The 22692-nt window shown below is 33.1% G+C and overlaps 2 protein-coding genes across 2 annotated transcripts; both read left to right on the top strand.

The window, feature by feature from the left end:
• Positions 1-342: 342 nt before the first annotated feature.
• Positions 343-8426, top strand: LOC145138191 (MLO-like protein 12). Its single transcript, XM_079072312.1, has 15 exons — positions 343-570; positions 909-966; positions 1058-1209; positions 1417-1533; positions 1678-1738; positions 1825-1913; positions 3244-3318; positions 5976-6070; positions 6166-6215; positions 6874-6914; positions 7002-7175; positions 7269-7304; positions 7421-7488; positions 7581-7641; positions 7793-8426. Exons 1-15 carry the CDS (start codon positions 427-429, stop codon positions 8237-8239), a joined length of 1668 nt encoding a protein of 555 aa, XP_078928438.1. The 5' UTR covers positions 343-426; the 3' UTR covers positions 8240-8426.
• An 8579-nt stretch (positions 8427-17005) lies between these two features.
• Positions 17006-21088, top strand: LOC145138192 (MLO-like protein 6). The gene is made up of 15 exons (XM_079072313.1): positions 17006-17328; positions 17455-17512; positions 17604-17755; positions 17897-18013; positions 18119-18179; positions 18278-18366; positions 19014-19088; positions 19229-19323; positions 19451-19500; positions 19652-19692; positions 19795-19968; positions 20058-20093; positions 20192-20259; positions 20375-20435; positions 20573-21088. The coding sequence occupies exons 1-15, from the start codon at positions 17188-17190 to the stop codon at positions 21014-21016; spliced, it is 1662 nt and encodes a 553-aa protein (XP_078928439.1). The 5' UTR covers positions 17006-17187; the 3' UTR covers positions 21017-21088.
• Positions 21089-22692: the final 1604 nt, after the last annotated feature.

Here is a 22692-nt window from a genome sequence, read left to right as displayed (position 1 = left end):
TATTCCCTTTTCCCTATATATATATATATATATATATATATATATATATATATATATATATATATATATATATATATATATACCTAAAAAATCATAGAAAAAAAACTCGTTAATGTTTAGAATAAGTTTTGACTCTGTTATTTGAAAAATGAAATTAAAGGTCCATTAGAAAAAGTCTGTTCAACTTTGGACGAAGTTATGAAGATCTGATAATATCCCCCAACTTGGTATCCCATGGGTGTTTTGGCATCTTACTCAAGTATAGGTAAAGTCAAAGTCTTTAGAGATTTGACATTAATGAATAGTTTATTTTTGATAGCTATATATGTATCTACATTTTCCCATTGTGTTTCCAATTTCAAGTATCACTCTTCAAAATCCTAACTGAAGTCATTAACCCTTCTTCTACTGTTCTACAAGTAAGATATGGATGAGGGGGGCGATCAAGGGTATGTAAGGCTAAAAGAGAGATCATTAGAGGTAACACCATCATGGGCAGTAGCAGTGGTGGTGTTTGTCATACTTGCCATTTCCATTGCTCTTGAATACATCCTTCATCTCTTAGGCCATGTATGTACCTCATCCTTCTTCTCCTCTCTTATCTTCTTGTGTCATAAAACCATTTCTGTGTATAACTCAAAAAGCCTTAATGATCTGAACGTTATTACAACTAAGAAAATATTATATCACTTGAAACCACATTCCTTTTTGGACCAAATGCTTCTTTATTCATTGATTTCCATTATTTTTGGAACATCTATTTGTTTATGTCTTCTTATTCTAATCATATTTAGTTATTTACTGTTTTTCCACCGACAAAAACATGACATTCAACAAAAAACTCCAAAATGTTAAACAAATGAAAAGAAATAAGCTCTAAATCCTTTTCTCTTTGTATCGTTTTGTAGTGGTTACATCATAAACACAAGAAAGCCCTCAGTGAAGCCCTTGAAAAGATCAAAGCAGGTAAATTTATAATGGTTACTCGACGATCAGTAATCATTTCATTTTATATTGTTTGACTTGTTTAATTTATACAAATGCATACACTTTTCAGAATTGATGATTCTAGGATTCATATCGCTGCTGCTAACGGTGGGTCAAGGACTAATCTCTGATATATGTATTCCAAGTAGAGTTGCAAGAACATGGCACCCATGTAACAAGAAAACATCAGATGATGACTACTATGATCCATGTCTGAAAAAGGTATATAATTTCAGTGATTTTGATTAGATTTAAGTTTAATTCAGTAATTATTTAAACAAATGTAGATATATAGATGGGAGCTAATTAATATGTAGACAGTTGATAGTTCGGAACATGATCACTTTGTCGTTAATCATTTCACTGCTTTTTTCTTGAATTTTTGTATTGTATACAATATAATATTAAATGATTTAAAACTTTCTGTAGCGAAAGGTGCAAATGGTGTCAAATTATGGGATACATCAACTCCACATATTCATCTTTGTGTTGGCTGTGGTCCATGTCCTGTACTGCCTTCTTACCTTGATTTTGGGTAGACTCAAGGTAAAAGATTTCATGATATATATATATATATATATATATATATATATATATATATATATATATATATATATATATATATATTCAAAAGTGCAAACAAAGCATGCAATACGTTCTTTAATAAAATCTTTAATGAAATGGATACAGATGAAGAAGTGGAGGGCTTGGGAAGAGGAAACAAAGACCGTTGAATATCAGTATCATCATGGTAATTGACGTTATATTCATATTAAAAGATTATATATATATGACAAATTGACAAAATGTATAATTATAATTTTATGTTATACACAGATCCGGAGAGATTTAGATTTGCAAGAGAGACAACATTTGGCCGTCGGCATTTGAGAGTTTGGAGCAACTCAACAGTTCTTCTATGGATTGTAAGTATTTAATTATAAGAATCATCACGAGATTCACTTAATCAACAACTATCAAAAATTTGTTTAGTATAAGTCCTTGGCATAAATGGCAAGTTAAAATCTTGGAGTTTTAATCGGTGATGATGAGAGTTGATAATGCAACTTCGTTTGTAAAATAAGTAAACAGATTTATTTGTATCTTCACGAAAATACATAAAAAAAATTATAAGAAAGAAAATGTTTACTCTACTCTGTTTATTTTCTAGAAAAAAAAATTACAATTTCAATATATTTGTTTAAGACTATGTCTGGCGGACTAGTTGAAAAGCTAGCTAATAGCTGAAAAGCTAGCTGTTAAATAAAAAGCTAGCTGATAGCTGAAAAACTAGCTGATAAAAAATAAAGCTAGCTGAAATATATAAAATTAAATAAAAAGACATGTAAGAGTATGTATTGCTATAAATAATTAATGGGTGTATTTGAAAATTTAAAAAAAACTAGTTTAAATAGTTTTTCAAAAAGCTAGCTTATAAGATGGTTTATAAACTATTTTTTGCAAATAAGCTAATTTATCAGATAATTGTGGCACGCCAAACACAGCATAAATATTTAAACAACTATATATATACGTGCCATTCAAAAACAAGAAAGGTGAGTAATTCAAGAAATTCAATCACATGGACAAGTTGACATTCTCTATCAATATGAAAATTGCATTCAACCACATATAGAATGTCTGCTCTAAGATTGAATGAGCACCACAAAAAGTTGGATCATTATCATGCAATAAATCTATGACTTTGGTAACGTCTTTAAATAGCACTCTGACAATTTTTCTATTTTTATTTAAAACGACACAAATAAATTTCTTTCTAAAAAACATTTATTTAACATGTTTATATTTACACTTACGTAAGTTTCGGTGTGTCACGATTGAATGGAGTTTATGTATTTCTTAAAATAGAAAGATTATCATTTTCATCAGTTTTAATCATTTTTATGTCCATTAAGTTACTCCAAAAAATAAATAAATTATAAATTTTATATTAAAATTATTCCTTCTAAAAATAAAGGTTTTAATTAAAAAAATATTTTTCATAATAAATAATTTTCATATTTTTAAATTACAAATATTTCCTATAATTAATACATCTTTATTTAATTATGGTAATATTTTTCATAAATAATGTTTATTATATTTATCGTTAAGACATATATTGGAAAATCCCAAAATATACAAACTAATAATGAAATAAAAAAAATATACAGCTAGCATTTAACTTGAAACATTGTTTACATGATAATCCCATTTCGTTAGATTTATTAACATTTATTGTCTTGCAAAATACAGGGCTGTTTTTTCAGGCAATTCTTCAGATCGGTTCCGAAAGTTGATTATCTTACCCTCCGACATGGCTTCATTAATGTAAGTGCCCTACAAAAATAACCTCTAAATTTATTTCTTAGACTACTAGGTGTGGGCAACATGTTATCACACCCAAATTGTCCACCTCATCATCCTAGTCACAATTTAGTGTTATAACACTAAGGGTGGAAATGGGCAACACCAAATAACATGGGATAACACATACTATTTTCTGTTTCTTTTTTTATTTTTTTTGGATGTTTTTAATTTCTATTATTCTAATTTGTTTTATTTTTTATTTACTTCATATATTTCTAATTCGTTTTATTTTTTTAATATATGTCATATATTTATAAAAAAACATATAAATTAATAAAACATAATTTCATTAACTAGAAAATTAAAAATACCATACAAACTTAAAAAAAAACATTACAAACTAAAAAAAAAAAAAACATTGAAAAAAAACACACGATAGTCCTAATAATTAAAAAAAAACACCGACAAACTATTCTTCGCCCAAGTATTTGCTTTCGATCTTTGCCTTCATCCTCCGTATCACCTCCGCTCGTCTCGGTGACAAATTTTCTTCGTTCGTCGTAAGAATCGCCAAATCCTTCGATATCCGATCTTCTTCGGCTTCTTGACGAAGGAATTCCAAATGCTCCCGTTGCAATTCATATCTTTTATTTGCGATTTCCGTGTGCGCGTCGAATTTTTTTTCATGTCCTCGTTGTCTCGAAGCCGACTTTCATTCTCCTCCGCATGTCGTTGAGCTCGCTTCGCTTTGTCGCGCCCCACCGGTCGTCGTGGCGGAGAGATTTCCTCGATGTCGTCAAACTCGTTCAGGATCTCATCGGTGTCCGCGTTGAGGTCGATGTTCGTGTGTCCGTCGGAAACGTCAACCGAACCCGAACCACGAGACCTCTTCGATTGTTGTTCCGATGATGTTGGCGTTTTCATCCATTTTGGATCTTTCCTCACTATCTCCCATACTTTTTCATACTCAAATACGTGCCCCATTTGCAAGTGATATTCCTCCCTCGCGACTCTAAACACATCAAAATCATTGGCACCACTTTGATGTTGCGAAGAAAGTTTGTTGTATATGGAGTTGAATTTGGTGTACTTCCGGCTAATTTGAGTCCATTTTCCACTAAGCATATCATTATTGCGATATGTGTCACCCTTGTTCAAAATCGTGCGGAATTTGACGATTACGGCATCCCAAAAAGCAACTCTCTTCATATCTTTCCCCATGGTTGGTTGTTTTGAAGTACCGCACCAAGCCACCGCCAACGCATGCTCTTCCTCCTGTGTCCACCATGTTGGAGGTGCTTCTGTTTCATCCGTCCGGACAACAACCTCTTTCCCTTTCTTTTTTGGTCTCCCTTTTTTTCCCGATGCTCTCTGACTACCGCCAACTTGCGTCTCGACAACGGGTTCTTGCGTGGGTGTGGGTTGTGTGACGGTTTGGCGCATGAAACCGAATGTGTGAAAAAGGTTTTGTTGTATGTTTGCATTTTGTTGCATAAATGGTGAGGTAGGGAATTGTATTGGGGGTGAGGCGGTATTGAAAAAATTGTCGGAATATGGAATTTGTGGTGAGTTTTGGGAGTTTAGAAGGTTTATGTATCCCTCGTATCCCGCAAAACCCAATGGAGTGGATGTGTTTGTCTTCGGAGGAGGGGTATTCGAGTTTTGATCCATAGTGGGTATTTTGTTTTAAATGAAATAGAGATAGATATAGATAAATAGAGATAGAGAGGTTAGAGTAAAATGATATATATATATATATATATATATATATATATATATATATATATATATATATATATAAAGTAAATTGAAGAAGTAAATTTTTTTTTTTACAATTCCACCGTATACAACAACGGTATTATTACCGTTTTTCAACGGAAAGAAATTGAAACGGTCGAAAATGTATACGTTTGGCTCGTTATCGTGGTAACATCGAATGGCATAACGCGCCTTAACGCGAGCCTGGGGCGGTGTTCCCCGTGATGGCGGCATTAAGGGCGTATGCCACGTAAGATAACGCGGCTAACGAGTTGCCCACACCCGTTCGTCTTATGTTAGTTCGTTCAATTATTATAAAAAAAGTTGCATTTTATATTTAACCCTATAAGATTTCTCTATCGTGTCCTTGATTTTGACGCGACTAGATCAAGCCACAATTAGTTTTCTAGTAGTGCCTCCAAAAACTTAATTAATAGACTAATTGTTTATTTAAATTGATATTTCAAAAGAAATAGAGATTTCAAGATTCAACCTTAGTGATATGTTTCTAATATGCTGGTGCGATGGAAGAGTTATATTCATAAATGATTATGAAACATTGCCTATTCATTTTCCCCCGTCCACCTTTTCCATCACCGCAATCGTCGTCGCCACCACCACCACCACCTTCGCCACCAACCGACCACACCACTGCCACTTCCGTCAAGTATACCACCGACACCTCTGCCATCTTCATCTACTCTGCCACGAATCACCATAATCATATATGATTCACACATTTCCGTCATATAATCATTTATGATTTAACATATCTTGTCACGTCGGTATGCTAAAGCATTAGAGCAATAAATAAGAAATATATGACTGGGGTTGCATGTTAAGATTTTTTTTTTTTTTTTCAGAATCTTAATGGAACTGTAATATGTTTATCTTATCATATTTTGTTTGTATATATACAGACACATTTACCTGCTGAGAGCCAACAACGGTTTGATTTCAACAAATACATTAGTAGGTCGCTTGAAGAAGATTTCAAAGTCGTAGTTGGAATAAGGTTGATAAAAAAATATTTGTTTTTCTTTCATAAATTCTTTATTTTAATTCAAACATGTGTAGCATTTTAGATAATACTAAACCTTTATATCGCAGTCCAACAGTATGGTTTTTTGCGGTCCTGCTCCTTCTCACTAACACCCATGGTAAGAGTGTCAAAGTTTAGAATTTTTTAACTAATGTCCGTCTGATATTATATAATTATATTTATTTATTTAATGTCATACGAACAAAGGATAACATTTTTTTAGTTAAAAAATCTTTAGGATTTGATTATCTAAAGATGACGTAGATTAGTCTTTTTATAAGTAGTATTAATTTAAAAATAAAAGATATTCTATTTAGTAAATATTGATAAATCATCAAATATTTTGGTTATATAATGTTTAGAATCTCATAAATTTCTTTATCTATAATGGGGTTGTCTATCAAATGTTGAATAATTTATATTCATATCTTTTTCTATTCTAATAGAAAAATAATTTTTTTTTGTCATGACCCTATTAGGCTTAATTTCTAATTAATGTTATGTTATTTGTCAACCTATTGGTTTTCCATTTTAAATTTTAAATTAAATTTTCTATTTTAATTAAATAAAATTAATAACATTAGAATAAAAATTAAAAAAAATACAGATTATAAGGTGATATGTTTTTCACGTATTTATATTTCTTAATTAATAGTTTATTTAAAATAATTGATTAGTAATTTTGAATTTTTATTAAGAAAGTTTAATTAATTTTGTAAATAAACTAATATAATTATATAACTATTAATTTCTTTAAATTTTGCAAAATTTAATAGATTGGTACGCATACCTGTGGCTTCCCTTCATCCCATTGATTGTAAGTATACGTTCATGAGTGAATTGTATTACTTAATAGTGATAAGGTTTGATGACTAGAATTTGAGACATAGCGTTGACAATGCAGATGATACTTTTAATTGGAACAAAACTACAAGTGATAATAACAAAAATGGGGAGAAGGACTCATGAAATGGCAGATGTGGTGAAGGGTACACCAATGGTTCAACCAGGAGACGATCTCTTCTGGTTTGGTCGACCCAAACTCGTACTCCTGTTGATCAACTTTGTTCTCTTTCAGGTTAACATATATATAATTCAAATTTTTTCAACTAGATTTCACATGTGAGTTTTTGGTTAACTGTGTTCTAATCTTTTATTTTTGGCTTTACAGAATGCATTTCAACTGGCTTTTTTCTTGTGGAGTTGGGTAAGCATTTTCACCCCAAAATGGTCAATTAATTTCTTGAATTATCTTTCTACATAAAAGGATATGGATCCATTATGCATATCAAGTAATTAGCTGTGTTTCTTTCTTTTTAAAAGTATACATTCGGCTTCAGGTCTTGCTTCCACCATCGGGTTGAAGACATTGTAATCAGGATCTCAATGGCGTAAGTTACAATTTCTAGAGAGTGTCTTATAATTAACAAACAACCTACTCATCCAGCTAATGTTAGTATGTGTATATGTTGCTCTTTTTCAGGGCAGTGATACAGTTTCTATGCAGTTATGTGACACTTCCTTTATATGCATTAGTAACACAGGTAAAGTTTTTGGTTAACTGCAACTTTTTGAAGTTTATTACACTCCCTTTTATGCACCCTCGTGACTCTTTAACATTGTAGAACAAACAAAAGCAATCTTTAATCCTCTGACCTTTTTCGGTTTCTTGTTCACATGTTATATATATAACAGATGGGTTCAAGAATGAAACCCACCATTTTCAGTGAGGATGTAGCAAAAGCCCTGAAAACATGGCACCATACAGCCAAAAAGAACATCAATCACGGACATTCACCTTCAAATTCACCATTCTCAAGTAGGCCTGGGACCCCACTCCATGGAAGTACATCTCCTATGCATCTTTTGCATAGATACCCAGACAACAATCTTGATAGTCTTTCAAATTCTCCACAAGGCTCACACTTTGAACACGAAGGTTGGGCCAATGAGTCTCCTCAGAGACATGAGCAGAGATATGAAGATGCTGAGAACATTAGAAAAGATGATGTACATGATACAGAAGAAGGCGAGATTCAAGAACAAAGCACAAGCTCAACTCAGTTGCCGACTGGACCTAGACCGATTAGGGCTCAACATGAGGTTGATATTTCAGACTTTTCGTTTGGTCGAGGTAAGTAATTGAGTACTGTATATGGAAGATACTTCAGTCATAAGTATAGTTAATTCATCTTGATGTAGCAATTCCCTACACAACATACATGTATCACTTAGATGTTTAAAAAAAAAAAAAAAAAAAAAAAAAAAAAAAAAATTATTGTTGAGTGAAACACGTATTATGCGTAGATATATGTCGAGTTTCCGTTCATTTGCTACTAGAATTACTGCCTATAGCGATGGAAAATATCTGTCACACATGCTCAATCAGATCAGCAAAACCAGTTTAACAAGTAGCGTTCAAGTGTTCAGGTTAGCGACAGCCTTTGTTGACTACCTATTTTGTCGCTAGTTACTTATATAAGAGACAGACCGAAACCGTATTTGGGCTACAATTTTGGTCGTTTTTAGTAAAAACTAAATTTTGAAAAGAAAAAATAAAAAATAAATAAGTAAATACATATGTCATTTCTAAGTCCGAAAGAAAAATATACTACTACATAAAGATAATTTAGGCTATAATTTTAAAATTTTCACTTTATATTTTAATATAATTAATAAATAGATATATACAAGCACATATCAATCATATACAAATTCGATGATTAACCTACTCCAGTTAATGTATTAACATTCTTAGTTGTTAATTAAAGTTTAAATATTGAATTGATACCTTGCAACCTCAAATTTTAAAGTAATCATTGCCTATTATTAGATTTTTTATTTACCTCCTTAGTATGTAGCATAAATAATGTTTCAATCCGGAACAAATTATGGTCCCACTTCATTCTAAAATACCAAACACCTATACTTATCATCAATAGAAAGGGACAAATTTTTATACTTTAAACATTTTTTAATTAACTTTAGCTTAAACTGAACTTGGTGTATATATATATATATATATATATATATATATATATATATATATATATATATATATATATATATAAACTACTAGAAACAGAGGTACCAACGACGAAATTTAGTAGCCAAAAAAACCATTGTCGCTATTGTTAGCGACGGATTAACGACGCCACAAAGTGTTCAAGGAACCTCTGGATTCCGTCGCTAATCCGTCAATGATGTTTGTAACTAATCCGTCCCTGATGAGTTATTGAATTACAAAATAAGTTTTCAGGAAAGCACTGATAACCAATGGATTCTGTCTTATTTTCGTTGCTGATTGTCAGTTACATCATTAATTTTGTTGTTCTAAATCTATAACCATAATTTACAAAATAAATTTAATGTATATAATATATAAACTAAAATTAAAATTGAACTTCTAAATTAAATATAAATACTTGACTAGGAAAATGAGGATTAATATTCGATTTCAAAGTATTGAAGCCAAATCACATTCAAAGTATTGAAACTAAATCACAAAAATCAAATGTCCAAGTCTAAATCGATTTCAAAGTATCGAAACCAATTTACAAAAATCAAGTGTGAAAGTCTAATTAGTTGGATAGACTACTTCCTTGGATGAATCAAGTGTGAATGTCGCTATAAATCTTGACAATTCCTTGTTTTTTATACTTAAATTTTTCACGTTCCACCCTAACCTAATCATTTAACTCTTCACGAATACGATTAATAATAACCTACAAAGTAAACAATTTCTAACAAAGTACTTTCAAAAAACTCATCCTTCATCCTTTTAAAACTAAACCATAATTTACCAAATACATTTAATGTATATAATATATAAACCAAAATTATAATTCTAACTTCTAAATTAAATATAAATATTTGACTAGGAAAATGAAGATTAATATTCAATTTCAAAGTAGTAAAGTCAAATCACATTCAAAGTATTGAAACTAAATCACAAAAATCAAATGTCAAAGTCTAAATCGATTTCAAAGTATCGAAACCAAATTACAAAAATTAAGTGTGAAAGTCTAATTAGTTGGATAGGCTACTTCCTTGGGTAAATCAAGTGTGAATGTCGCTATAAATTTTGACAATTTCTTATTTTTTGGCCTCAATTTTTTCACGTTCCACCCTAACCTCATCATTTATCTCTTCACGAATACGATCAACAATAACCTACAAAGCAAACAATTTGTAACAATGTACTTTCAACAAGCTCATCATTCATCCTTTTAAAACTAATTTCATTTTAAAAGGTAATGAAACTATTAGTTGATGATAACATTATAACTTATAAGAGACCTTACGCTAGTTTTCTATCTCGAATGAATGATTTGTAGTTTATACTAGATAATATATGATCCAACTTCTCGCTTTGATTCTGAAAAAAGTATACAAGATAATAAGAAAAACATCCAATAATTCATTAAGATAAATACTTGGTTGTTTATAAAATGTTTTACATAAATTTTAAATATTGGTTTCTTATTAAAGCATTGCATTTTGAGAGTAGAATGATATAAATGGGTAGCCTTTCAAATCATTATGTGTGTGTTTGTATTTTTATGTATATGTAGGATTTTATGTATGGATGTTTATCTGTATGTATGGTTATATATATGTGCATTGGTCTGATAAAAGAAATAATTGAAAGCATGTTACTAAAAATGAATAAGTAGTAAAGACGCTATCGGTTATGCCATTTTTGCCACATGCCCATATTCTGTAGTAAAAAAAAAATTAGGATATGAAAAACAGAAAACAGTCAACCAATAAAGCATGGCTTAAGATAGTTTCATGTATATTATTCAAAATAATATAAAAAGGGGACAAAATTGCATGAAAATGAAGTACATTTCAATTTCTTTTTTACACCATGTTTCTTCAAGACTTCCATTAACCCAAGAAAAATTGTAATTAATAAAATTTACTCAGTGTCAGAGCAAGAAAGAAATATTTACTTAATGTTTTTTAACCAGATGATTTTATAAATATTAATAAAATATATTAGCACATGTTCATCAAAAGAGATACAAACAATATCCACAGCCTTTCTTGTAGCAATATACTCTTTAGCCTCATCCATTCAACTCAATTCAAAACAATTTGTTTGATTAAGGTAATGGAATGACTTAACCTATCCCAATTTATACTTTTCAGTCACCTGAAATGATGCAATACCAAACAAATTATAAATAGATCAAATTCCTAAACATCAAAACAACAATTAGACTAATTACCTTAGTAGGTGCAACACAAATCATGTAAAACAATGGTAATTTCTATCATAAAGTAGAAAACAGAACAAAAGTCCAAATCCAAAAAGCGTCCACATGAGACCAGGAAATCTAGTTACCCTATTACATGAATAGGTAGGTACTACTTACAATTTACCAGAACTCTTGTAAAAATAGTTCTTCAAAAGAGTAATCAGTTTGGCAATTACCTTCGCAGTCAAGGAAATATGAAAGGGAGCCACCAATTCTTTAAGAATATGATACATAAAATAATTAAAAACACCAATTTGATATGAAAATACCTCTCTAATGATCAACTTGATATTCTCCATTTTTGGACCATATTTGAGAATTCAGATCTAAATTCGAAACTAAGTAGAGCCAAATCACATGCACCATCAATGTACTACGAATACGAAAAGTAAGGGATACAATAGGCATGTAGGTAATCAGATGATAAAGATTTGATGAAAAATTGAAAACAAATGACACTTTCAGACATCTCCAAGTATCATATCCTTTTGTAGAAACTTGATTAAAAGTATATATAAATGCAAAGTTTAATAAAATAAAAGTATATAGAGAAATGTAGATAGACTATGAGCCATGCCCTCCATTTATCTAGTAATAATTGCTAACAATTCAGTTTTTGGAAAATTCTCAACGAAAATGTACATATTTCAGCCCTTATTAAGCTATAAATTTTGATCCATAACTTTCCTCCTTCATTGTTTCCATAGTTAATTTCTCTTAGGATCCAAATTAACTTAAATGTAAAAATCCATAAAAAAGAAATTTCAAGGGGTACCTCCTGGCAGCTTTTAAGACTCTGAGGCAGATATTGTGTGAGGCGCCAATTCTGACCCAGCCGGAGGGTGTTAAAGATTGTGTAGTGTACTGTGATGCATCAGTTTTAGGTGCAGTGTTGATGCAGAGGGGCCACATATCACTTACGCTTCGAGGCAGCTGAAGGCTCATGAGGCGAATTATCCTACGCATGATTTGAAGTTGGAGGGTTGTGGTGTTCACCCTCAAGATCTGGTGACATTACCTCTATGGGGTCCGTTGTAATATTTACATGGATCACAAGAGTCGGAGGTATCTGATGGATCATCCGAATCTGAATATGAGGCAACATAGATGGTTGGATGTGGTGAATGATTACGATTGCGAGATCCTTTATCACCCGGAAAAGGACAACATGGTGGCCGATGCTCTCAACCGTAAGGTAGTTGTTGCCCTGATCAGGGATGTGTGTTTGAGGATGACAGTGATTACCTCACTCTTAGAACAAATTCAAGTGGCTCAGATTGAGGCTATGAAAGAAGAGCACCGGAAGAGTAAGCGCGTAGTGGGTCGGCTGGCTTCCTTTGGTTATGATAGCTGGGGATTATTGACCCATAATCAGAGGGTGTAGGTTCCATGCTGGAGTGGTGCACAACAGGTTTTGATGGAGGAGTCCTACAAGTCGAGATTCTCTATTCATCCCGGGGCGACAAAAATGTATAAAGATCTCCGGCTTGACTATTGGTGGCCATGTATGAAGTGAGACGTGGCCTGGTATGTGGAGAGATGCTTGACTTGCAGGAAAGTCAAGGTCGAGCATCAACGATCTCACAGAAAAATGGAGCCGTTGGAAGTTCCTGTTTGGAAATGGGAAAAGATTACAATGGATTTTATCACAAAATTGCTTCGGAAGGCATGCAAATTGGATTCGATATGGGTCATCGTGGATTGATTAACCATTCAAGAGTGTGTATTTTATTCCGATCCAGGAGAGTATTTCGGTAGAGAAGCTGGCCAATATCTACATTCGGGAGGTGGTGGCAGGGCATGGGGTGCCGGTTTATGTAGTCTCTGATAGGGATGTTTGGTTTACTTCCAGGTTCTGGAAGAGATTCCACGAAGAGTTGGGTACTCGTTTGCACTTCAACACGACTTTCCACCTTCAGACTGATTGTCCAAGTGAGCGACCTATCCATACATTGGAGGACATGTTGCGGGCATGTGTACTGGATTTTGGCAGTGGTTGGTATACTTATCTTCCTTTAGCGGAATTTTCATATAACAATAGTTATCACGCCAGCATTGATCGACCTCCTTTTGAGATGTTCTATAGGAGGAAGGGTATGACCCCAATATGTTGGGGTGAGGTCGGTCAGCGGGTCATGGGGATTACGGAGGTGGTACTCAAAACGACGAAATTGATTAAGCAGGTTCGCGACAGACTAAAGACAGCACAGAGCCGACATAAGAGCTACATAGATAGATGTCGGTCAGACTTGGAGTTTCTGGTTGGGTATATGGTACACCTGAAGGTGTCACCTTGGAAATGTGACATCCGATTCAAGAAGCGGGGTAAGCTAGGCCCCATGTATATTGGTCCTTTCAGGGTGTTAGCCCGGGTAGGCAGGGTTGCGTATCGTTTGGATCTGTCGGAGGAGCTCAGTATGATCCATAGCACTTTTCATGTCTCTCAGCTGCGGAAATGTTTGGTTGATGATTCTATAGTGGTTCCATTGGAGGACATTTAGGTGGACAATCGCCCGAATTATATATAGATGCCACTAGCGATCCTTGACAGGAGGACAAAGACTTTACAAAACAAGGTGATGGATCTCTTCAAGGTGCAGTGGTAGCACCAAAAGAGGTCTGAATGGACGTAGGAGCATGAGGAAGAGATAAGGGAGCATTACCCAGAGTTATTTACGGAAGCGAACTTCGAGGACAAAGTCTGATTCAAGTGGGGGAGAATTATAATATTCGATTCAAGTTATCTTTCATTTTGACCCTTGGTGTGAATATAGTTTGCAAATTTGGTCCCAATGGGGAATTATTGTAATTTTGGGAAAGATGAGCATACGATGGGCATACTTCTAGTACGCATGGCGTACGTGATTAGGGGACAAACCCTAATTTTAGGGTTTGGACCCTATTAAAAACCCTTATGCCCAAGGTTTCCTCCTTACCAGCCCTCATAGCCTCTTTTGAGTCCCATTTCGAAACCCTAACCCTTTTCTAGAGAGAGTTAACATTTGTATGTGTATTGGTGTGTGTTTGGTCTATCTTCAAGAAGAAGAAGCTTGGTTGACTAGAATTGATCAAGAAGGAGCTTCTAGATCCAAATTATATCCATCATTTTCAGCTTCAAAAGGTATAAAGCTTTGACCTTGCTCATTCAATGCTTAGGTCAAGATCTACTGGATTTTTGGTCACTTTTTGGTCCCATGAATGAGATCTAGTGGGAATTTACTAGTCCAGAAGTTATGAGTTGCTCCTCTTGATGTTTCTGAGATCCCTAGTCCATAAATTTGCATCTTGATGATTGAAGATCAACCATACATGAGTAAATGTCCATTTGATTAAAGTAGGATGCTAAATCTAAGGTTTGAGTCCATTTTAGCCATGGAAAGGCATCAAGTTAGTGACTTAATGGATTAAGACGTTCCCCAAGGTATGGATCTAAAATATGCACATTTCGTCTTAAGCATTAAGGGCGTAATGGATGAATTGGTTGAATGGGGCGTACGTCAGGCGTACGTCAGGCGTACGAAGACGTACGCTGCCCGTACACGTCTGGATCCTCGATCTGGCATAACGACCTAGTACGTCGAGTGTACTAGTGGTACGCTTAGCATACTCGACTTGGACTTGAAGCTTTTGATGTTTGGGTCGCCATTGGACTTTGGGTTTTGGGTCACTTGTTAGGCCACCGGTTTTTCTGAGTTTGGCCATTGTTAGTCCTTGGGCCTTCATGGATTTGGGCCCATATTGGGCCTTGAGTGTCTTTTGGGATTTGAGTCATTATTGGACTTTTAATGTCATTAAGTTTGGGCCACGACTATTGGGTCGATTGAGGGAATGGTAAATTGGTCTTTTACTAGTTGATTAGAGTCCCGATTATGGCCATGACCCAATTATTAATTAGGGTTTTATTTGATTGGTTAGTGCAGGGATTCTCCAGTTCAGTAGCCCGAGCATCTATTCGATTGCCAGCGGACTAAGGTGAGTTTGCTCATTATACTGTAGGACACTAGGGATTGTATCTGCTCGTAGTCTTGTGACTCCTGTTGTATGTGTTGTATGCATGTGTGTATGTTTGCTATATGTATGTGGGGTGAAATAGACCCGGTACAACCTTGGGCTGACATATGAGTTGAAATAGACTCGGTACAACCTTGGGCTGACATATGAGTTGAAATAGACTCGGAAGTGAAATGGACTCGAGGGTGAAATAGCCTTGAACTGACGTATATGTATAATATGCGGTATTTTGGGGGACTGACTAAGTTTTGTGCTTACGGTTTTCGATTTACGTTTCATGTACTTCCAGTTCCAAAGGGCAGGCCTCGGGATGATCGCATTGCACACATTATAATTTTTCGCTTTATTGACTCTGGTGTAGTTCTGGGATGGTTGTTGATACTCTCTGAATACTTTATGGTTTTGTCAAATATGTTTGGTTGATCGTTTATTTAATATGAAAACAAAAATTTTTGGTTTTGAGTTTTGGGACGTTACAAAATGCCAATTTTAATCAAACTTGAATTCCATCGCTAATTCGTAGGAAATCCGTAGCTATTCCGTAGGAAAAAGTCAATTTTAGTCAAACTTGACTCATGTCGATAATTCATAGGAAATCTGTAGTTATGTACTTTCGTAGCTATTTTGTAGGAAAATAGTCAAATTTAGTCCAACTTGAATCCCGTCGGTAATCCGTAGGTATTCCGTACAATACCTATGGAAGAAAAGGTAGGTATTTCGTAGCTAGTCTGTCGTAAATCCGTATATATAAATTTCCCACGGTCGTTTATACTACATACCTTTTTCCGTAGCAATTTCGTAGGTATTGTCTTATACCTACCGAATATCTAGGGATTGTGTCGTAAGTATTGCCTTAGTTTTCTAGTAGTGACTTGTTTTTTTATTTTAATGAAAATTTTAGTTTTATATAATCTAATACATTAGTTTTTATAAAAATTAATTTTAGCCGTAAATAAAAGAAAAAAATATTGTGGCAAACCATCCCTTCCCCTAAATGGCAAGTTTCTGAAAAGGAGTGGCAAAAATGAATCCACTTCCTCTAACTTTATATTTAATCGAAAAAATCTTACGTTAAACAAAGAGGAAGTGCGAGATCAGGGATCCAAAAAAAAAAGTAATGGAGGATGATCTCTATAAAAGGTCAATAGGGAGAGAATAAAGTAAAGGAGAGTGAATCACAATCCTAGGTAGGGAACTCTCGATTATATGTGAAGTGTGAACTTTTAACGTATTTTGAGAAAATTAGATGTCAACGGTATTTGACTTGGTTGATCTTTAAATATTTTTTAATTCAAAATTACAAATATGGAAAAAAAAAAAAAATAACTTTTACGTTCTATGAAAAAACGGATACGTATATGATCTAGAATCAGGGTTGACAGCTTGTGTGTGTAAAAGGAAAAAAGAAAAAAGAAAAGATCAGTTCCCAAAAGGTTAGTTCAACTTTAGACCAAGTCATGATATTGGATAATATTATAATGTAAGATATCCCGACTCGGTATGCAAATAGGTGTTTTGGCATCTTACACTAGTTTAGGTAAAGTCAAAGTCTCTGAAGTTTATCGTTATGCCAAATACTTTATTCTTGATGACTATATCGTGATCTATATATAACCAATAATCTCTTTCAAATTTCACAAAACTATTATTCTTTCAACTTTTATCACCCAACTCAACTCGTCAATCCTTCTTCCACCAAATAAGAGAGAGAGAGAGAGAGAGAGAGAGAGAGAGAGAGAGAGAGAGAGAGAGAGAGAGAGAGAGAACTCATCAATCCTTCTTCCACCAAATAAGAGAGAGAGAGAGAGAGAGATGGATGTAGATGATGGTGATTATGAAAGGAAAAAAGAGAGAGCCTTAGAGGTAACACCAACATGGGCAGTAGCAGTTGTGGTGTTTGTGATACTTGCCATTTCAATTGTTCTTGAATACATCCTTCATCTAATTGGCCATGTATGTACCTCAATTCACATCTTCTTCTTTTTTTCTTCTATTTTAGTGTCATAAACAACGTATCAATTTGAAAAACCAAAAACAAAAAAATAAACTGAATATTTTTTTATTTCTATAAATTTGTAGTGGTTACATAATAAACAAAAGAAAGCACTCGGTGAAGCCCTTGAAAAGATCAAAGCAGGTAAAATTATAATGGTTACTCAACGATCAGTCATAATTTCATTATATATTGTTTGACTTTTTTAATTTATTCAAATGCGTACACTTTGCAGAATTGATGATTCTAGGGTTCATATCGCTGCTGCTAACAGTGGGTCAACAACCAATCTCTGATATATGTATTCCAAGTAAAGTTGGACGAACATGGCACCCTTGTAACAAGAAAACGGCAGACGATTATTACTATGATCCATGTCTTAAAAAGGTATTGTATATCATCTCACTTCTTTGATTTTTATTTAACTTTTGATTACGTTTTTAAAAACTTCAGTGTTTTTTTTCCTTAAATTTTTGTATCTTATTAAATGACGATATATATTAATTAAATTATGAGAGCTTCGTGCAGGGAAAGGTGCAAATGGTGTCATTTTATGGGATACATCAACTCCACATATTCATCTTTGTGTTGGCTGTGGTTCATGTCTTGTATTGCCTTCTTACCTTGATTTTGGGTAAACTCAAGGTAAAAATCGTCATGATTTTTATTAGACATACATACATACATACATACAAGCAAAACGTTCTTTAATATTTTAATCTCTATGATCTGTAATAAAATTGGATTCAGATGAGGAAGTGGAGGGCATGGGAAGATGAAACCAAGACGCTCGAATATCAGTATCATCACGGTATAGTGTTATATTCATTTTTTAAAGATTAATTATATATATATGATTATTTATTGATGAAATGTATAATTGTTTCATTATCTTAATTTTCTATTCAGATCCAGAGAGATTTAGGTTTGCACGGGAGACGACTTTTGGGCGTCGACATTTGAGATTTTGGAGCAACTCCACGGTTCTTCTATGGATCGTAAGTGTTTATATAAGAAATATAATAGAAAATAAAATATCACTCTAATCAATTGATTTCTTGAGAACAATCTTATTTGAATTTTGATATTATTTAAATATTTTAACAAGTTATAATGAATAGTATTCAATCACAAAACTGACATGTAATTCAAGAAATCAATCACATGGAAAAGTTGACATTTTATATATAAAAAAATACATGCAACCGCACATTAATTTGTCCACTCAAATATATTGTTTTGACTTTTGACTACATTGCGCAATTTGACATTTTTTTAAATATTTTTAGAAACACATAAATATTTCATTCTCAAAAAAAATAACAACGTTTATAAAAATGTTTTTAGTATTATTATTTAACTCTATAATTGGTGTGCGTACTCGGAATGAATCAATGTTAATTAATTATGTAATACAAATCAATGTTTAAGCATTTGTTCAAAACCATTTTTCTTCGGTTTTAATATTTTAAGTTAGTAAAAAAATCAAATAAATTCAAGATTTTAAATTATCATTTTCAAGAAATATGAGTAATAACTAAAATTTAAAATTGTAATGTATAATATTTGACTTGATATTCCAATTATTTATTATGATATCTCATTTAATTATGTTCACTAATTTTGAATCTGCTACAAAATGTAGGGCTGTTTTTTCAGGCAATTCTTTAGATCGGTTCCGAAAGTTGATTATCTTACCCTCCGACATGGCTTCATCAATGTAACTACTCTACACAAACCTTTTGATTCTATTATATATTTTGCTCGATTTACTAAAAAGGAGTAGCAAATTATACTCGGTATCTTCACAAATTCTTTTATATATATAACTTAATAAACATTGTTAATTTGTATATACAGACGCATTTACCTCATGATAGCCAACAACAGTTTGATTTCCACAAATACATTAGTAGGTCACTTGAAGAAGATTTCAAAGTCGTAGTTGGAATAAGGTTGCTCATTTAATTTGTTTTCATTAATTATTGTCAAAAAAAAATTATTTTTTTATAAGTATTTTGAAATTCTTTACTTAATCAAACATGCATGAAGCTTATAAGAGAATTAATCTATGTAATGCAGTCCAGTAGTATGGTTTTTTGCGGTTCTACTCCTTCTCACCAACACCCATAGTAAGTGACAAAGTTATAAATCTAAAATTATTTTATCATAATAACTTATATATGCAATCAAACTTTAAAAAACTTTGGAAATTTATTAACAACATTGTCATACGTTTCTGGTCTTATTAACAAAATTTACACAATTTTTATCTAATGATAGGCTGGAAAGCATACCTTTGGCTTCCCTTCATCCCACTGATTGTAAGTATTAATCTCATCTTATGTATATATATGTTCATAAGTGGATCAGATATATATAATCACTACGATTTGAGACATATTGTTGACCATATATATATGCAGATAATACTTATAATTGGAACAAAACTACAAGTGATAATAACACAAATGGGGAGAAGGACTCATGAAATGGCAGATGTGGTGAAGGGTACACCAATGGTTCAGCCAGGAGACGATCTCTTCTGGTTTGGTCGACCCAAACTCGTACTCCTATTGATCAACTTTGTTCTCTTTCAGGTCAACATATATATAACTCACAGTTTTTTCAACTCGATTTGTTGCCACTGTGTTCGATCTAATCATATCTTTTATTTTTGGTTTTACAGAATGCGTTTCAACTAGCGTATTTCTTATGGAGTTGGGTAAGCATTTTCACCCAAAAACGCTCGATCTATTAAATGGTTTTGGTATAGAAAAGGACAATTGCCAACAAGTTTCTTTCTTTCTTTTTAATTAACAGAATAAGTTCGGCCTCGACAGTTGCTTCCATGAACGCCCTGAAGACACTGTAATCAGACTAACAATGGCGTGAGTTACAATTACTTGAGACTGTCGAATAACATATATATTAATACTCAGCTTAATTGTTCATCAAACCACATGATATACTCATGCTAATGTTAGTATGTTTCTCGTTTTTCAGGGTGGTGATAGAGGTTTTATGCAGTTATGTGACGCTTCCTTTATACGCCTTAGTAACACAGGTAAAGTTTTCGGTTAACTGCAACTTTGTAGTGTTGCGACTTGCGACATTCTCGTGATTCTTGAACATAGTACAACAAACAAATCTATCTTTAAGCCTTGACTTTTTTCGGTTTCTGGTTGACTTGTTGTTAAACAGATGGGTTCAAGAATAAAACCCACCATTTTCAGTGAGGATGTAGCAAAAGCTCTGAAAACATGGCACCATACAGCGAAAAAGAACATCAAGCATGGCCATTCAGCTTCAAACTCACCATTCTCAAGTAGACCTGGAACTCCACTCCATGGAAGTACATCTCCAATGCATCTTTTGCATAGGTACCCTGAAAACAGTTTTTATAGCCCTTCAAATTCTCCAAGAGCAGGCTCACACTTTGAGCATGAAGGTTGGGCCAATGAGTCTTCTCACAGAAACGAACAGAAATATGAAGATGCTGACAACTTTAGAAGAGATGAAATGCATGATATAGAAGAAGGCGAGATTGAAGAACAAAGCACAAGTAGTTCGACTCAGTTGCCATCAGGACCAAGACCTGATAGGCATCAACATGAGGCTGATATTTCCGAGTTTACGTTTAAATAAGTAATTAAGAATTGTATAAAAATGAATACTTGAGTCATAAATATAATTTAAACATCTTGATGTATTCCAACACCTTATACTTGTATATCATTTCAATCTCCAATTCATAAAATCTAAGAACTCATTGGGCTAGCCAACTTTCGTCCATGCATCATAAACATCTCTCCCAAAGGTTGTTAATTTTTATATGATCATGGAGCACATAGAGACATGTTTACAAGTTTTATCCTAAATAATAAAGATTGTTTCCATTACACTCAAAATATGACATTAGAGGTTTGTTAGGTTGGATTGATTGTAATGACGAAAGAAAGACATGGATGAGTCATTACTAGTCATTACATTCCATGATGGAATGAAAAACGTGTTCTAATAAGGAATGAAAATTTAAGAAAATAAAGGAAAGATGTTCTTATGAATAGTTCATTTCATTCCATGAGATAATATAAATAGATATTTTCATTCCAATGAAATGAACCATTTTATTCATTTCCCAATTTCATTATATCAACACTACCTAGCTAGGTAGATAATGCTAAAAAAAGATAATGCCAAATAGAAAGCCACGTCAAGCTAAATCTGCACTACATGTGCACAAGAGATGCTCAATAAATGCTTTTGTATTCTGTGGTCCTCGCATTAGTTATCGTGTCGGATAGTTATTCTATTACTTCTAATAAATTAAACTTCGACCAAGATATAAAACATGTAGCATCAGGAGTCCTGCTCTTGTATTTGAACATAAAAGATCTAAATGTATAGGCATGCAAACACAGTTAATACCAGCAAGAAAATACTATTCATCTATGTAATTAAAATAAAACTAAAAACGCTCTATGTGATAAATAATAATATCGTATTTTGAGCCATCAACAATACATGTGATAAATAACAAGTGGTATTTTGAACCATCGACCAAAAAGCTTTCTAAAGAGTATGTTTTTTATTCAATCAATGTCGTCTTCCAGTTCTTCAAACCCATCTTCCTCAAGATTCAACACCCACTCAAAAAGAAAACTGGCCTCTGTTTTTCATGAAAATAATTTTACCATGTTTTGATGAAAAAATTCACACCTTCAACCAGTTTAATTATTTGATCAACGATATTATAAAACTGAAATCACCAAGTAAAACTTTGTTCTAGTTCTTAAGTTTCTTGATTCTCTACATGAGAGTTGGGAACACCATATAGTTGTTCTCAGGGGCGGCTCAACCAATTTGAGGGCTCTAAGCAAACAAAAAAATTGGGGCCCCTCGGTTTTATAACTTAAACCAAATTCCAAATATTTCTTAATGCATCTCAACTAATCGCTTATATAAACATGAAATTTGCTGAAATTTTGATCTCCCGACCGATGTGGGACTCAAAAGTAAAGTTAATATGAAGCAAGAGGATGGTCGAGCTTATATAAGAGAGGAGAGTTGGTTGAGTTTCATCCATGAGCGATGTGGGATATGGTTAATTAACTTCCAAAATAAAAATGAATGAAAGGTAAGCAAACAAATTTGACCCCGAGACATTTGGTTTGATAAACTAGCGTTTTTACCACCAGGCCAAGCTCCAACTTAACTTTGTAATCCAAGAAATACGTGTGTGTGTGTGTGTATATATATATATATATATATATATATATATATATATATATATATATATATATATATGATACCATAATTCT

The sequence above is a fragment of the Lactuca virosa genome, chromosome 9 (genome assembly GCF_052849685.1).
Source record: "Lactuca virosa cultivar CGN04683 chromosome 9, Lactuca_virosa_CGN04683_v6, whole genome shotgun sequence".
In the NCBI taxonomy this organism is placed as follows: Eukaryota; Viridiplantae; Streptophyta; class Magnoliopsida; order Asterales; family Asteraceae; genus Lactuca; species Lactuca virosa.
This window is presented reverse-complemented; position numbering and strand designations above follow the sequence as displayed.

What these genes read in the sequence shown, in the direction of transcription:
- LOC145138191 (XM_079072312.1), top strand. Translation starts at nt 427, where the DNA reads ATGGATGAGGGGGGCGATCAAGGGTATGTAAGGCTAAAAGAGAGATCA. An exon ending in CAACAGTTCTTCTATGGATT is followed by an intron (nt 1,914 to 3,243) that starts GTAAGTATTTAA and finishes TGCAAAATACAG; the next exon opens with GGCTGTTTTTTCAGGCAATT. An exon ending in CCTTCTCACTAACACCCATG is followed by an intron (nt 6,216 to 6,873) that starts GTAAGAGTGTCA and finishes AAAATTTAATAG; the next exon opens with ATTGGTACGCATACCTGTGG.
- LOC145138192 (XM_079072313.1), top strand. Translation starts at nt 17,188, where the DNA reads ATGGATGTAGATGATGGTGATTATGAAAGGAAAAAAGAGAGAGCCTTA. An exon ending in CCTTGAAAAGATCAAAGCAG is followed by an intron (nt 17,513 to 17,603) that starts GTAAAATTATAA and finishes TACACTTTGCAG; the next exon opens with AATTGATGATTCTAGGGTTC. An exon ending in CGTATTTCTTATGGAGTTGG is followed by an intron (nt 20,094 to 20,191) that starts GTAAGCATTTTC and finishes TTTAATTAACAG; the next exon opens with AATAAGTTCGGCCTCGACAG.